This window comes from Myotis myotis, unplaced genomic scaffold, assembly GCF_014108235.1.
Source record: "Myotis myotis isolate mMyoMyo1 unplaced genomic scaffold, mMyoMyo1.p scaffold_m19_p_4, whole genome shotgun sequence".
NCBI lineage: Eukaryota > Metazoa > Chordata > Mammalia > Chiroptera > Vespertilionidae > Myotis > Myotis myotis.
The window spans coordinates 53,050,044-53,066,489 of NW_023416346.1; the positions used below are offsets into that span (position 1 = coordinate 53,050,044).

General features: G+C 44.6%; 1 protein-coding gene across 3 annotated transcripts in view; it reads left to right on the forward strand.

The window, feature by feature from the left end:
• COL4A6 (collagen type IV alpha 6 chain) overlaps positions 1 to 16,446 on the forward strand; it is a 398,864-nt gene that overhangs the window by 370,092 nt on the left and 12,326 nt on the right. Inside the window, exons 24-38 of one of the 3 annotated variants that reach the window (XM_036305431.1) lie at positions 849 to 902; positions 3,623 to 3,694; positions 4,009 to 4,116; positions 5,610 to 5,831; positions 6,230 to 6,391; positions 8,014 to 8,184; positions 8,904 to 9,047; positions 9,493 to 9,618; positions 10,094 to 10,275; positions 12,110 to 12,173; positions 12,988 to 13,062; positions 13,572 to 13,679; positions 13,773 to 13,880; positions 14,641 to 14,712; positions 15,028 to 15,153. In XM_036305431.1, coding sequence (XP_036161324.1) covers positions 849 to 902; positions 3,623 to 3,694; positions 4,009 to 4,116; positions 5,610 to 5,831; positions 6,230 to 6,391; positions 8,014 to 8,184; positions 8,904 to 9,047; positions 9,493 to 9,618; positions 10,094 to 10,275; positions 12,110 to 12,173; positions 12,988 to 13,062; positions 13,572 to 13,679; positions 13,773 to 13,880; positions 14,641 to 14,712; positions 15,028 to 15,153 — 1,794 coding nt within the window. The remainder of the gene's footprint in view (positions 1 to 848; positions 903 to 3,622; positions 3,695 to 4,008; positions 4,117 to 5,609; positions 5,832 to 6,229; positions 6,392 to 8,013; positions 8,185 to 8,903; positions 9,048 to 9,492; positions 9,619 to 10,093; positions 10,276 to 12,109; positions 12,174 to 12,987; positions 13,063 to 13,571; positions 13,680 to 13,772; positions 13,881 to 14,640; positions 14,713 to 15,027; positions 15,154 to 16,446) is intronic. The other 2 variants (XM_036305429.1, XM_036305430.1) reach the window with 2 other exon arrangements.

Genomic DNA, 16,446 nt, shown 5'->3' on the forward strand with positions numbered 1-16,446 from the left:
AGTCAACACATTTTGCAGGCAACTAAGTTTTAAACTGAATTATAATAACATGTGGGTATCCTGGGCTGCAGATAAGACTTTCCTTGGGTCTCAAGGAACTTCTGTTCTGTCCTGGTTTAATTTTCTTCTTTAGTTGATTGGTCTAGTTATAAAATTACACACACCCAAATTTAGATATTCTCAACATTCTAACTGAGTCAACAGAAGGAAGCCTATGGGACCATTTCTATCCCAAACTTCACTAGTCACTGGACACAGAAAGTTCTTAGGAATATAGTGATATAGTAATTATAGTCTATGAGATACCTTATACAGAAAATGTTCTTGTTGCAGTACCAAGACTCCCCTCCTCCTCCCCCCTCCCCCCCCCCCCCCGGCTACCAAATTACTTCAATTGAGAGCATTAGCTTTCTTTCCACACCATTTTACCAACATATAACCTGTAGACCCCAGACATTTGCATTGTAGCTATTGCCATGAAAAAATGAATATATTGTTCCTAAATCTACTCACTTCAACCAGTGGTGGCCCAGGCTAGGACAACTGCCTTGCCAGGAAAGGGGATGTAGTCATCAGAAGCCTTTCAACTTTGTAGTGTGAATTATTACAAAACCTAACAAAAAAATGGGCTGTTTCCAAAGAAGTTCTGATCCAGATGCTCATACTAATACATCACCTTCATTATTACTGAAGCAGTGCCCTTGATTCTGTAAGGGTGCCAGCTCTCTCCATTCAATCCAGATAGGGAATTTGATTGGTGGGTATACCTGGGCTGCAGATAAGACTTCCCTTGGGCCTCAAAGAACTTCTGTCCTGATTTAATTTTCTTCTTTACTTGATTGGTTTAGGTGACTGCTGCTGCAGAGGGAAGGATGGTAAAGGAGACTTAGACACTGAGGGAGGTGAGAGCTAGCTAGGTCAGGAGGTTCTCAAACACCAATGTTAGGGGGAAAAATTCATTTTTGTTCACCTTTACCTCACACACTCACAATGGCTTGAGCACTACACTGAGCAGCCCCTGGTTGGGGAGGGGTGATCCTAAGGCTGGGGTGCAAAGGCTAACATGAAATTGCTTCAGAGGCTCCTTGGCACGTACCTTCTGGGAGGGAGTACAGGGTTAAGCAGGCATGCAGTCTCTAGAGGGGCTGATTTCCTTCACCATGCATGCTGATGGCTTGCTGTTCTCTACCTTGAGCACCTTCATTTTCTGAACTTAGCTGGGGCTATAACTTGCCTTGAGAGGTACCTCAAAGGATCCATGTATGTCTGAAATTTATTCATTGGGCCCAGAGTAAATTAAGATGTTAGAATCTTGGTAACCAGAGGTGCTTTTTATTCTGAGAATTTCGGCATTAATTGGGAAAAGTCTGAATAATTAGGTCATTTGTTACATTTATAAAGCAGCATATGGGTAAAACCAAGTTTTGCTTTGTTGGAGAGAAGGCTCTGAAATCAGGAATGTAAAGTAGAAGACAGGGACATAAAGTAAAAGAACCAGGTACCAGTATGACTTAAAGTCCTTACGTTCTCATGATGTTGACCCTCTGCTTTAATACATATGGTGTGTGGTGTACAGGACTGGCCTGAGGCAAAAGGGAAGTATGTCCTTAATTTCTTCTGGTTTCTATTTATCTTCCCTTTTATCATTATTTTTCCTATTCAGATATCTGTCCTCTGCCCCATCTTCTAAAGGTTTTGTCTTTACCTGGCTGTCACACATGAAAAAAATCTATGAAACTGATCTGATAAATTAAGGATGGATGGATTTATGTTTGGAGTCAATCCAGAGATAACTGTATTTTACCCAGTTTATTTCTTAAGACATAAAGCAACGAAATTGCAGTGTTTGACACATTGAAGCCTATTGAAATTATTGGGGCAAGAGAGTCTTCTGCAGGATCCCTCTCATGATACCATCTAGGAGGCAGTTTTTCAGTCTAGTCCAAAGGACTTGGGATGGAGGAAAGAATAGGATTGGCATGTCACCTCAGGATGACATGGAGCATATTTCCATAGTGGAAATAACCCTCAGAAATAAGTCCATCATCTCAGTGTCTGGCAGGATCACGATGAGTGTGGCCACCTATGGAGGAAGATCAGGCCTATGGCCATCTCTCCACCTATGGAAATATGACTATAGGAACCTGAGGTCTAGAAGACAGAAAGTTGCTGCCCAGGCTAGAAAGTAGTGTCACTAACCTGACTGAGGGTAGAAACCAGGGATGACCTTGCAGGAGTTGTTCTAAGTACTTTTTCTTAAGTAGGATAATAAAAAACTATTATTCATTAGGCACGTACCAGGATTCTAGGCACTGTTAGCATTTTGCATATAATCCTCACAAACACCATATGAGACAAGTAGCTCTCATTTACATGATGCTTAGAGAGGTTAAGTATCTTGCCCATACAACTAGTTAGTAGCACAACTAGGATACAAACAGGTCTGTCCAGCTTCAGAGCCCACATCTTAAGCCAATACATTATATTGTTTAATTTTCAATTTTGATTTAGTAATAGAACAAGTAGGCTAAAAATGCCATCAAGTCTTCATAGTAGAAAATAGAAGTGGGATTAGAAGAGAAATGTCATCCAGTTGAGTAAGCAGTCTGAATCATAGGTTGTATACATATCTTTTAAGAAATGAAGTTTAAGACTGATTTTAAGTACAGGAAAAATATGTAGAAGTTTATTAGAACTGTTAGCTCCATGGCTTAAAGCAGACCTTGAGGGATTTTTTTAATGAATAAGCAAGACTAATTTTAATTAGCATAGCAATTGTTTGTAAACGGAACTTGAGGGAACCAACACTTAATTTGTTCACCAATATTTTATTAAACCTCCCGTCCATGATCTTATAGACTCTTTATATTTGCATTATGAATGACCAATGAAGAATTTGCTAGAAGAAGGGCTATGCATGCCAATTTTAATGTCTTGAGTATTAATATTGACTGCCCCTTCTCCTTCTGTGGCAGAGTTGGCAGTTTTAGTAAATGTGGAGCTGAGGGAAGGGTCAATGTTTGTCTGTTGTGGACAAGAGAATGGCCTTCAGTGTTTGGCTGGTGCAAATTTATAGGTATATCTGACCAAGAACAGTCAATAGACTTCAATAGATTCCAAATGAGATGTGTCGAACGAACTCACTCCAAAAATTGGGAAGACATGTGAACTTGAGGGTCTTGGCTTCAAACCCTTGTAATGTGGGCATAATGGACCCTTAGGATTAACCCCAAGCTTCTATCCTAGGGAGAGGCTCCATCTGAGGGCAGGGTGAGCAGGCCATTGCCATTTGTTGCTGTTCCTGTACAGGTCACTGCTAGGAAATCTTCATAGGTAACATCTGCTACAGAGATGACTGCCTGGCACTGGACACTGATGGTTTTGGAAGTGACATCCTGGTACCTGGACACTAGGGGCATTCTTATCTGAAAGCAATTGCATTAGGGTTAACTCCCAAGAGCTTCTGATGTCAGGATTCTTCTGCATGGCCTCCAGCTTCTGGGTGGGAAGAACTTGGTTGTTCCATTTGATGGAATGGAAGTAAAAGAGCATGCCGGGGGGGCGGGGGGGATCATTCCTGACTCAGTGGGATCACCAGATGTTTACCTGTTACCATTTACAGGTACCACCTTGCCTTGTATTATTCCTGGGCCATATGGTCCATCAGGATTCCCAGGAGCTCCCGGATTCCCAGGTATGAATGAAACCAGAGAAAGCCATGAGCATACTTGCCAGGGTCATGAGCCAAAGGAAGCAGAGTGTAGTCCAGTAGCATTTGGGGGTACACATTTCTCCTGAAAGGGCAGCCTTGAAGATTGAGAAAATAGAATGGCTGCTGGAGAGTCTCTCATCAATGTTTCTATCCCTCTCCCTTCTTCTCTCTCTAAAATTCAGTTTAAAAATATATAAAAAGAGATGCCCTCCAAGACACTAGGATTCTTGACTGAACACCACAAATCCTACCTATCCACACTAACTCACCTTTTCTCTCACCATTTGGGTTTTCAGGCCCTAAAGGGGCCCGTGGCTTCCCTGGGACTCCAGGCCAGCCTGGATCGCAGGGAAATAAAGGAGAGCCTGGAAATCCAGGATCACTTCACCTCCCTGAATTGCCAGGTAAGTAAATAAGTTCTCCTCCCTGCTTCTCCTTTTGTGTGAGTGTGTGCATTTGGATTGTAGTAGCCATATACCAGTTGCAGGAAGTTAGGTTTGTGCTCTGGTGTGGTAGCCATCTACCAGTTGCAGGGAGTTAGGTTAGAGCTACAACATGACAGCATATGAGGGCAATAAGGGCCATTTGAGATCAGCTAGGACAACCTCTTCACTTTCATATGAGGACATTGGGGAGCAAGTGAAAAGTGAATTGCCTGTGATTACAAAGCCATTAGTGACAGAGCTAGGACTCCATCAGTTTGTCTGGCTACCAGACCTATGGCAGTTTCCTGGATCAACTCCTTAAAGGTCAGAGAAATTCAGATGAGTCACAGAGAAGTTTTCCATTTCTATCCCTTCACTCACACGCTGATATTTCAACCTGAGTGTCATTGTTCTATACTGCACCAGTGGTTCTCAAACCTGGGCCAGCAGCAGCCAGCATTACCTGGAAACTTGTTAGTAATGCAGATTCTTGGCCTCTTGGCAGAGCTACTGATCAGAAGCTCTGGGGTGGGCCCAGCAATCTGAGTTTTACCAAGTAACCATGCCCCAGGGGACTTAGTTTAAGACCCACTTCTGTTCTACAGCACAGAGATCATCTTGGGCTATGTGGCCTGGGGTTTATTGGTGCCTCAGTTCTTTCCATGACCCAGAAAGAGGGAAGCATGACAGCAGGAGTCTGACAACTCCAGTAGAGACTGGGCCTTTTATATGAGGTCATGGGTGTAATTCATCTCTTCAGCTACTGTAGGAGCCCCAGAGTTGCTGGGTTCGGCCCAAGGCCTGGCCTCAATGAGTTAGAACCTCCTCCAGGTCATATGATGCAGTCCCTGCCTCTAGGCAAGTCCTCCCAGGATCAGAGACTCCTGATATTCAAGAGAAATATGAGACACACTATTATTATTTTTAAATATGTTTCTTTTTTATTATTAAGGTATAATTGACATATAGCATTATATTAATTTCAAGTGTATAACATAATAATTCAGTATTTATATATGTTATGAAATGATCACCATAATAAGTCTAATTACTATCCTTCACCATACCTACTTACATATTTTTTTTGTTTTGATGAAACCTTTAATATTTACTCTAAACAACTTTCAAACATGCAATACAGTATTATTAACTATTGTCACCATGCTATCCATTACACCCCCATGCCTTATTTTATAACTGAAAGTTTGTACCTTTTGACCCCTTTCACCCATTTCCCATATCCCTTACCCCGTATTTCTGGCAACCACCAATCTGATCTCTGTATCTATAAGCTTGGGGCTTCTTGTTTGTTTTAACTTGATTTATTTGTTGGTTTTGTTTTTTTAGAATCATGACACACATTATTGATATTTTCACTTTCATAATAGAAAAAAATCTGTTTCAGATACCTCTACCCAGGTATATGGCTTCTAAATCTACATGGCCTTTTATTTTTGCCTCTTTACATTTAGGATTTACTGGACCTCGTGGGGATAAGGGCTTGCCTGGGTTTCCTGGGCTCCCTGGAAAAGATGGCTTGCCTGGCAAAGTTGGCAATCCAGGTTTACCAGGTTCAAAGGGAGTCCCTGGTGACATCTTTGGTGCTGAAATTGGTGCTCCGGGGGAGCAAGGCCTACAGGGATTGCCAGGGGACAGAGGATTTCCTGGAGACTCTGGCCTTCCAGGACCCAAGGGTGACTCTTATTGCCTCACTTATTTAACAATTAACAGAAAGCCTTTCTGTAACCAGTACACTTGCATGAACATTTGCATGAATCTGGGGCGATGGGTTAATAAGGGGGTTAAAATGAAAAGTCACTTTATTCTGTCCCTCTCTTTGGGGAATATTTTTTTATTAAATTGACTGAATTTATTCTCCTGTCTTAGTAATTCCAGAAGTAACCATAATAAATAGTCAGGTCTCTTGAAAAGCCTCTTATTAACTGCTGGGAATAGCAACAATGCTGGAATTAAGACTACAGTGGCACCTGGGATACATCTGGGACCAGCTTTTCCACTGGCAGTTGGTTTGGTAATGTGGCCCTGCCATCATTGAAACAGGCTATGCTCATCTATCCCTTCCTTTCATTAGGTTTGCCTGGAAAGTCAGGATTGTTAGGTCCCAAAGGTGAGCAGGGCAGCCCTGGAACACCAGGCCACGTGGGACAACCAGGTATCCCAGGGACTGTTGTTTTACCCAGCATCAAGGGCAAACTTGGGCTACCAGGAGCACCAGGCTTTCCAGGCACTTCAGGTAGGTCCTTTGGAGATGAAAACCCAGCTTGCCAGACTTAAGCTAGGCCCTGGGCCCTGGTGCCCTGATGGTCAATAGCAGCAGTGTGACATGGACAGAGTTGAGAAGGAGACCACTTTCCTAACCTCTCAAGTTTCAAATCTCAAGTTGCCCTCAAATGCCAAGCAGAACAGATTTCTGCAGTTTAGGTTCCAAAATATTGCCACAAATCCCACCCTGGCCCTCCCACATGACCTCCCACGCCCTAATCATGCTTCAGCCTCCCTCCTGCCTTCCCTTAGAGAAGCCACCCTTGCTGTGGAGGGGTGTCTAGCCATCTCCATTGCCTTTACTGGGGCCCTAGGAAGTCATTGGGTTGAGGGAGAAGCTCGAGCAGAGTGTGACTGCACGGTGGCCTCCCTCTCAGGGGGGAATGTCTCTGAGGTCCATGGCCACAGTGTTTTTCACTGGGCAGTAATACCGCTGTTTCCAGCCTAGTGTTTGCAGCTTGTCTTCTTCTTGCACCACCCTCCACACCCTGCCTCAGTCACTATATCATCTCTCCTTACTCCTGGCCAAGTGAATGAAGTTGAATTACAGCACCACTAATTTGCTTTTTATCCCCTTTGTTCTTCTGGTTTCTGGTGTCTTCACATAGGCTGTCCAGGTGAGAAAATGACACTTAAGCTCACAGATTAACATCCCCACCGACTTTGCTTTGCACTCAAGGAATTATCTTAGTATACATTATAACCTGGCAAAGCCAGGGGTCCCTGAACTCATGCTGTGGGATTGGACCCCATTGAATTTCCTTCTCTTGTTGTGGAATCTGCTTCACAGCCTCCCATTAGAATCTTGGGGCTTTCAGAGACTTGATGCTTTTCAATCCATAGAAAGCCAAGTCAGCCATTCATTTAGGTCCTCAGAGGTCCAAATACCTCTGTTGACACTGATTTAATCCTTTGGTTTTTTAATTTCCTTGCTTTGTACCTGAACATTCCACTTTGGCAGAGGCTCAGGAGGTTAATCCCATTGGCCAACGTAATGCATGGTGAAAGAAGTCTCAGAATACCTAGGAGACCAAATGAGCCTTGGGGATTTCTACAGTACTTGGCACTAGGAGGTCTTTCAACCTTAATGCCAAGTAACTGGTTGATTTAACTGCTTGCATGAGGGATTAAAAGGGCATCCCTGGATCCATGGCTCCCTGGGAAGCTAAAACAATGGCTCAGCTTTAACCTCTACTTCACCAATTGGCTCAGGAAACAGCCATTGTGGAGTGGTTCAGACAGGAAGTTCCAGGAAATTAGAGTCCATTTGCCATCCTGGCTTTAGAGAGCTCCATTCAGAGGCTAAAGTTTAAACCTCATTCATAAATGGTGAAGAAGTTATAATAAAAAGTGGTTTGTGTGCCCTGCCAGCTACAGTGCCATGCTGGAACTAATAGCCATTGGTGTGACACTCTGGGTGGTAGGTGCTAATGCTTCGGCCAACTAAGACCTCTGCCTGTTAGCAACCTACATACACCATTGTTAAAGGGCCATTTACTAAAAACAATCAGAAGCCATGAGAATAGGCAGTGATCCAGATCTGAACAGAGTCTTACTTCACAGCTGTCCTGTGTTCTCTCCTGTGTGATTCAGGACATCCTGGAAAGAAAGGTCCAAAAGGTGAAACAGGTCCCCCTGCATCAACTGGAAAGAGAGGTCTGCCTGGGCTGAAAGGCCTTCCTGGATCCCCAGGGTTAATTGGCTTCCTGGGGAACTCAGGGTTGCCAGGGGACACTGGATTGCCAGGCCTGCCAGGTCCGAAGGGTAAGTGAAGTGATCAGAAAGGCACTCGTCGGTGCCACAAAGGAGCATCCATGCTGCCCAGGTTGCCCTTCCCCTCTGCCTAGGAAAGGGGGATGAGGAGGGAGGTGGGCAGGGCTTTTAGTGACAAGATAGTTGGACAAGGCTAGTGCTAAGAGTCACACTCACTGCCTACTGGGTGGAACACTGGCCTGAATAGCATAGTCAGCAAAGTCCAAGACAGTCATAGCCACATTGGGTTTACTCATTGCTTACTCATCTGTGGTAGGTTCACCCTTACCACAAAGCCTGATAGTTTTCATTTTCTGTTCTCATATCCTGCTAGACATCAGAGGTTGGGTGTCCATTTTATACAGGGGGAAGTGAGTGGTCTACTGTCACACAACTGGTTAGTAAACAGTGCCAGACTAGAGCTAATCTCCCTGCCTCCTGGCCCTGGGCTTTTTTGTGTATGTGCCACACATGAGCTTTATTTTGACAAATCATAAAACAAGTGTCCACCTCATCTTTCCATTTTGTTGCTTAGTGTCATGTCCCTGTACAGGGAAATTGTATAATGTGTAATGACTAAGAGTTAGGGCTTTGAAGTTAAAGAAACCTGGGTTTGAATCTCTTTTCTGCAACTTCCTAGCTGTGTGACTTTAGGTAAGTTAACCTCTCTGAGATTCCATTTCCTTGTATGTAAAACAGGGATAATAATAGAAGTTCTTGTTTCTTAACAGGTGAGAAGGGGTCTGTTGGACTGATAGGTTTTCCAGGGATGCCAGGTCTCCCCGGTATTTCTGGTGCAAATGGATTAAAGGGAATTCCTGGGTTGGCTGGAAAAATGGGACCATCTGGAAGGGCTGGTAGCCCTGGTGAAAAAGGTGAGCTGGGGAATTGAATTCTGGAATTTCCATTCGTGCTTCCCAAGGTACATTTTGTTTGTCAACTTTGTCATCCATGTGGCTTTTACCAATCCTGTGTTAGATAAGATTTAAGGCTTCTGAATGAAATCTTTTTAAACTAAAAGACCTAATTTCTTCTGTTACCACTGCATGTTAGAGGCCTTGTCATACATTCCCAGATGCTCAACAGAGGATGGTTTTGAGTACAGTATAAAGTTGTTTGTGGAGTTTGGGCTTATTGAAGGATAGAGCATGCACATAAATGCCAAGTTGGGAAAACAGGGGCACAAAAGAAGCTGGAAGGGCCCAGAAAGGGTGCCTGGGTGTGGTGGGGGCGGGGAGAGCTGATAGGAAAGGTCAGCTCATGCCTAACCCCATGTCTCAGCTTCCTCTCATGAGGATCTCATGATCTCCATCCCTGCAGGAGACAGAGGTGATCCAGGGCCAGTTGGAATTCCCAGTCTAAGGCCTCCAATGCTGAACCTTCAATTCAAAGGAGACAAAGGCTCTCAGGGCTCAGCTGGATTGGATGGATTTTCTGGACCCAGAGGTGCTGGGGCAGGGATTGGGCAGGAGAAATGCCCCAGGAAGGTTTTAGAACCAAGCTCAAATCCCTTCCTGAGAAAAGGCCCTGCACTACAAGACCCCCAGAGTGTCAGTGTGGGTGGTGGCAGGGGATTCTAAGAGGATACCTTCCCATGAGACAGAGAAGCACCTGGACTTTGAGACTGCCAGTTTTCACTGTCAATGTTTAACTGAGTTTTTGAACCACAGACTATTGTACCCCTGGAGGAGCCTGGCAGATGGTAGGGAATGGGCACTGAACAGCTTTCCCAGTACTGGAGCAGGGCTGGACCTTACTGGTGCTTCATAAGGCTGAAGACACCACCCTAACCCCACCTCTACCTCCATGCTAACTGTCCCCAAGCTGTACTTTGTCTGTCTGCAACCCAGGGCACCTGCACCTTGGGGAGCAGCTTTCTCTTGCCCAGAGTCTTATTCCAAGCCATTTGCTTCTTTCCCAGGTGAGAAAGGAAAGGCTGGTCTCCATGGGCCACCAGGCTTTCCTGGAGCTCCTGGATTCCCCAATACCATCAAAGGACTTATTGGGAGACCAGGCTCCCCTGGATCCACAGGACTGCGGGGATTGCCCGGCCAGAAAGGCTCACCTGGAATCTCGGGCTTCCCAGGAATGCCAGGAGAAAGTGTATGTGTGTACAGATTTTTGTCTCCCCACCAGGAAAGGCCCTCTATAGCAAGAGGATATGTCCGTTTTGCCTACCATTTTGATCCTGACCCCTTTCCCAGGTCACCCTAGACAAAGCCCTCTCTTTGAGTCTCATAGGTCTTTCCATCCTTTCCTGAACACCCCCTCTCTTGGGCCTTTGTTCATGCTATCACCCCCATATGGCCAACTTCCTCCTCTGCAATTGCCTCATACCTACCCATCCTTCAGGCCCCATCCCAGGTGCCCACTCCTCCAGAAGTCCCTGGGCTTCCACCATGCTGGCACACTATCCTTCTCATTACTTATTGGTCCTGTGTGGGTCTGATTTTATATGAGATTGTTGGGACTTGAGAACAAGAACTGCCTCACGTGCTTTTTAGTCTGTACCCCACTGCCCTCATCCATTGAGTTTGGCACATCATAAGAATTTGGTACAGACTTCATGATGTTTTGATTTCAGAAAGATCTTTGTTGCCTCCACAAGAGACAACAACTGGCAAATAACCAAATCCAGTTTCTTTGGGTTCTTAAAAGGCAGAGTGGTAGAGTAGGCTTAACAATGAGACTTGGGTTTAAATCTTAGTTCTATCATTCATTAGCTCTGTGATTTTTTGCATATTGCTTAACTTGCCCACGCCTCTTTTCTCATCTGTAAGAAATGGTAATAATCATACCTCCTGCAGACAGAAATGATGATCAAGTGAGATGGTACACGTAAAGCACTTAGCATTGCATCTGGTGCATGGCAGACTCAAAATAAATAGTAGCAATAATAAGAGTGGTATTGAAGGGACTAAATGAACTGAATCATGGAACACCCATGCTCCATGCAGGCAAAGTCCTTGTCCTTTAAAAGTGTCAGTCCATCTGGTATAGAGAACACACACACGCACACACACACCTGAAGCAATTTCGAAACAAATAGTTCTCAACTAGGTGGTCCCGACTACTCACACACTGGGAGGGATGAAATCAAAGTGGAAAGCATTCTGGAAGGAGTCAGAGCGTAAGTGAAGGCTAGAATTAGTAGACATGTAATGTGCAGGAAAAAGCCAGGCAAATGGAGGGGATGTCCTAAGCAGTAGTTTGGTGACCACAGTGACCCAGTACAGAACTCAGACTCCACCCAAGGCACTAGGTAGCACGTGTCTTTACTGGGTATATCTCAGAATGAATCAAGACCATACCAGATACCAGGAGAAGAATTGTATTGGTGGCAGCTGACATGACCACTTCCCAGATTCAGAGAGTGTGTTGGACATTAGCTAATGAAGCAGTTTTTCCTATGAACCTGCACACATACAGCCTGTTACCTGGTGACAGAAAGACATTGTGTTCCCTGCTGAACCTGTGACAGATGGCTAGCCTCGCACAGGAGCGAAGTAGTGAAGCAATACTTTTTCTTGTGCATAATGGCTCTAGAGGTTTGTCATGAGCAGTGGTAGCCAACTGTCTGCATAGCACACCTAGTGCCTGGCCTGACTGTCACGTTCTGTATTTTCTAAGAGACTTGCTGGAACACCTTCAATTGCCAAGATTCCAACTTTAATAGGCATCAGGAAGTTATGAATGACAAGACCAGGATTAATCACAGATCAAATCCCTCCCCTAAAAAAATACCCCAAGGATGCACTTCCATCGATTGCTCATCATCTTCCCCTCTGCAGGATGTCACACCCCTCTTCCACCAGTCCACTACTGCCACAGAGTACATGATAGACACCTCTGGCAGTGGCTCAGGGAGGGGAGGGGGTGTAAGAAAGGAAGGCCCTGAGTTATGGGCAGAAATAATGATCCCCATATTGCTTTGAAGGGTTTGCAGGGTCTCCGCGGAGCTCCTGGGCTCCCAGGAGCATCTGGCCTCCCAGGTTCAAAAGGTAAGGAGTACTTTCTCTTTTAATGTGTTTTTATTCCAGATCAAGGTGAATTTCTAATAGGCCTAGGGCTCTCCTGGTTGGGGGCAGGGTAAGATTCTGTGTTTAGGAGAAAGTGAGTTGATTTACATTCTCCCTTTGGCCAACCCCCCTTTGCAGTCTTTGTTCCTCAAAGACATGTGACAAACAGTGCATTCAACCCTCCTGCCTTCCAGACTCAGCAGCAGAGGGGAACCTAGGCTCTAAAGCAGCTGTGGGCAAACTACTGCCCGTTCGGCTGTTCTATCCGGCCCGCGGAGCCAAAAGAGTGAGGGTTCTCTTGCTCTCCCCTCCGCTCCTTCACCAGCAGCAGTGTTAACATGGCAACGTCGGGAAACATGGCCGCAGCTCCTTCTTCTGAGTCCAGTTTAAGAACCCATTGTGGCCCTTGAGTCAAAAAGTTTGCCCACCCCTGCTAAAGTGTCTCTTCCCCTACTTAACCCAATTCACCGAGCAGGAAAAATTCCCATTCTTTCTGTCATCACTGTTCCATTTTGGTGATGTTTTAGGGCCCTTTCCATTATCTTCTCTGCCCAAACTAGGTGATGTATTTTTCCAATGGAGATATGCTATTTGTAGCATCATTTCATGCCAATAGTCTGGTAGCACTTCAGCCCTTTGTTGATGATTGGTCACTTTTAATCCAATGGGTAATTTTGTTAAGGAGCTCTTCTGGCTATACTGAATCTGGAAAGATTTTTGCCTTAAAAAGTTCTCCTTTTGGCAAAATGAGCTATAGCTTCTCCTGAACATTTGAACAATGTTTTGATATCCCCAGGAGATCAAGGCCAGACACTTGGACTTCCTGGTAGCCCAGGACCTAAGGGAGAACCTGGGGAACCCGGCTTGAAAGGTAAGGTTTCTGTACTTTTGTCTCACTTGTCTCACAGACTCCTAAAAACTGAGGATTGAAAGGAATTTTGGAGGTCAACCCCAAGTTCTACAACTTCTATCCAGCGCAGAAAAATTCCTGCCTGTCATGTGTCCACTCACAGGCAGCACACAGTTTTCCCTAAGCAAACCAGCCTACTCTTTTTTTCAAGATTTGTAGCCTTATATGGGATAAGATCTGTGGAATAATGGTATCCACCCTTTCAGTTTATAGTTATCTAAACTGCTTCTCGAACATTTCCACCCATTGATCTTACTTCTGGGGGCATTCAGAACAAGTTTACTTACTTTTCAATTGGGCAGCACTTTTCAAATGTGAAAACAGCTGCTATGATCCTTTTCAGAGTTCCTCCTTTGGATCTAGCAAACTTGACAGTGCAAGTGGCTTCAACTTCCTACTCTCCCTCTGTAAAGGAGGAATGCACTGCCCAAAATTTGACCTGATCACTCAGTGTTTTTCTTGATTTGTAGGTATGAAAGGAAAATCTGGGCTAGTTGGTGACTTGGGTGTTCCTGGAATTAAAGGTGAAGATGGGAAAGTTGGTATTCCTGGAGATGTTGGCCTTCCTGGCTCCCCAGGTACCATGCCACATGACAACTTTATTATGAAAAAAATAGGATTACCTTCAAGGCATGACCCATTCTGAACTTCTGCCTTGGTTTCACTTTTAGGGATCCTTGGGATTGCAGGCATAAAAGGAGATCCAGGGCTTCCAGGTTCTCCAGGCCACCCAGGTTCACCTGGGCCCTTGGGACCACCTGGCCTAATAGGAACTAAAGGTATGTGTATTTTGAAGAAGCCAGAGGAATAAGGGGTCTTTCCCTCAAAAAAGGACAGCAACTACTTTTTATTAGGAGACACTAGCTCATGTTAAGCCATGTTCAGGAGCCACGTGAGGGATAATAGGAAAGGAAGATGAAGAGAGAAAAAAGGGACAAGTATAAATGGGAACGTAAGAACATAGAATTCATGGAGAGAAGAATTATCAGGGAAGGTCAATGCCATGGCATATAAAAGTCTTTCCCTGACTTACAGATTGGGCAGTGAGTCTCTGGGAGTTGGCAATTCAAGGTATTGGCATTGCTACTCTGAATTTTTCTTTAAGAAACCTAATTATCATCCTGTTCTTAAAGCTATATAAGAGTCAGGAAAACTTAGAGTGGAGTGTATAGGTTAAGAGCGGTCTAGTCTCACTTAGGGCATTAAGTAATGCCTCAAGAAAGAACATGACCTTTAAAATGAGGACTTTGCAGCCTGGCTGGTGTGGCTGAGTTGGTTCAGTGTTGTCCCATTCACCAGGAGGTCACAGGTTTGATTCCTGGTCAGGGCACATGCCTGGGTTGCAGGCTTGACCCCCAGAAGGAGGTGTACAGGAGGCAGCCAATCAATGTTTCTCTCTCATCCATCTTTCTATCTCTTTCCCTCTCACACTTTTTTTTTTTAAATGAGGACTTTGCAATGCCCGTGGGGACAAGACCTTTTGCTGGCCCTTCATGATTTAGAGTTGCTAAAGCCATTTCTGATATTCTTTCCCCTTAGGTTTTCCTGGAATTCTTGGTTTACATGGACTAAATGGGCTTCCAGGAACCAAGGGTACCCATGGAACTCCAGGTAAGGAAGACCTTCAAGGGCAAGAAAGAGAACATTAGCTCTAGTAGAAGCCTGATAGGGGCTGGCCATGAGTTCTTGACTGTGGTGTATCCCATATGCTTGGACTCCTAGATCTTTTTGCTAGTCCCCAATTTGGACTGCCTTGATATGTGAAGGAAAGAGGATAGGGTTTGTCCCTCTACTTGAATGAGCTCTCCTTCCTCTTATTTCAGACAGTCCCCTAATAATTGAGCTATGCATGAGGTACACACACACACACACACACACACACACACACACACACACACACTGAGTTCTGTTCTCCTCTCCTCCTAGGACCTAGTATAACTGGTGTGCCAGGTCCAGCTGGCTTGCCTGGTCCCAAAGGAGAAAAAGGTTCTCCAGGAATTGGCACTGGAGCCTCAGGCAAGCCAGGCATGAAAGGACAAAAAGGTGGCCAAGGTAAGTGACCCCAAATCAGGCCATGTAGAAGCTAAGGCCTGGTTGGGAAGCTAGGGTTGGGGTTTGTCAGGGCCATGCAGCTCACGGGGTTGAGCTGTGCATGTCTTCACATCTCTGCGAATCTCAGAACCCAGTGGAACAGACTGCTGAGGAAAACAAGGTAGGCATGCCTAGGGCTTTCCTGGGAAGTGGTTTGAGGAAGGAGTTGATAGAGTGCTCTCTAGCCTCCAGATACCCTCCCTTATTTAAACTAAGGGCCTCTCTTGCACACTTGGCCCAGGGCCTGGATTTAATAGTCCTGAGGGACAGAGTTGTCCACTTAGTGGTTTGCCAGAAATTCCTCAGTGTCCAGTGTGGATGGCAATCCCAGGGCCCTAGGAAGACTGTGTGGCTGCTGGAAGGAGTCCAAGACTAAGAGGATAAATGTCTCCCTATGACAAGCACACAACAGGCACACAATTAGGATTTGTTGGGTTTACTAAAAAGCAGATTTTGCCCTAATCTCAGCCCCTGACTCACACACTGTCTGAAGTTCCATCCTGAGCCTCCCTTTCCTCACCTCTTAAATAGTGAGAGTGAATTTTAATTATTGTACTCTCCTTAGGAATGTTCTGAAGACCCATATATATCCCACTCAGTAGAAAACAGAAATGGCTAAGAGTATGGGCTCTGATGTCATACCGATGAATTAAAATTCCAGCTCTACCTCTTACTAGCTATATGAACTTGAACAAGGAAGTTACTTGCCCCTTGGTTCCAAATGGACCCCCAGTTTTCCTTGTCTATAAAATGAACATAATAAGAGAATCTACATCAGAGGTTTGATGAGGAATCAATGAGGAGTAAGGCAATGTATACAAAAGCACTTAGCACAGCATCAGGCACATAGTAGTTGCTCAAGAAATGTTGGCCATTATATCATTACATGTTCACTGGGGGGAAAATATTTGCAAAATGTTCTGTTCTTCATAGTTCTGGGATCTGAGGTCCCATATTTTACTTACTTATGTGCATGTTTGTATAATGTGTGTATGTTTTCCAGGATCTATATTCATTCATACATTAATTCATTTCCTGTTGTATTTTATATTGGTGCATTTGCTGTTCCTATTTATTCTTTCCTTTGGTCTAGACCAGTGGTCGGCAAACTCATTAGTCAACAGAGCCAAATATCAACAGTACAATGATTGAACTTTCTTTTGAGAGCCACATTTTTTAAACTTAAACTATATAGGTAGGTACACTGTTATTAACTTAATTAGGGTACTCCTAAGACTTAGGAAGAGCCACACT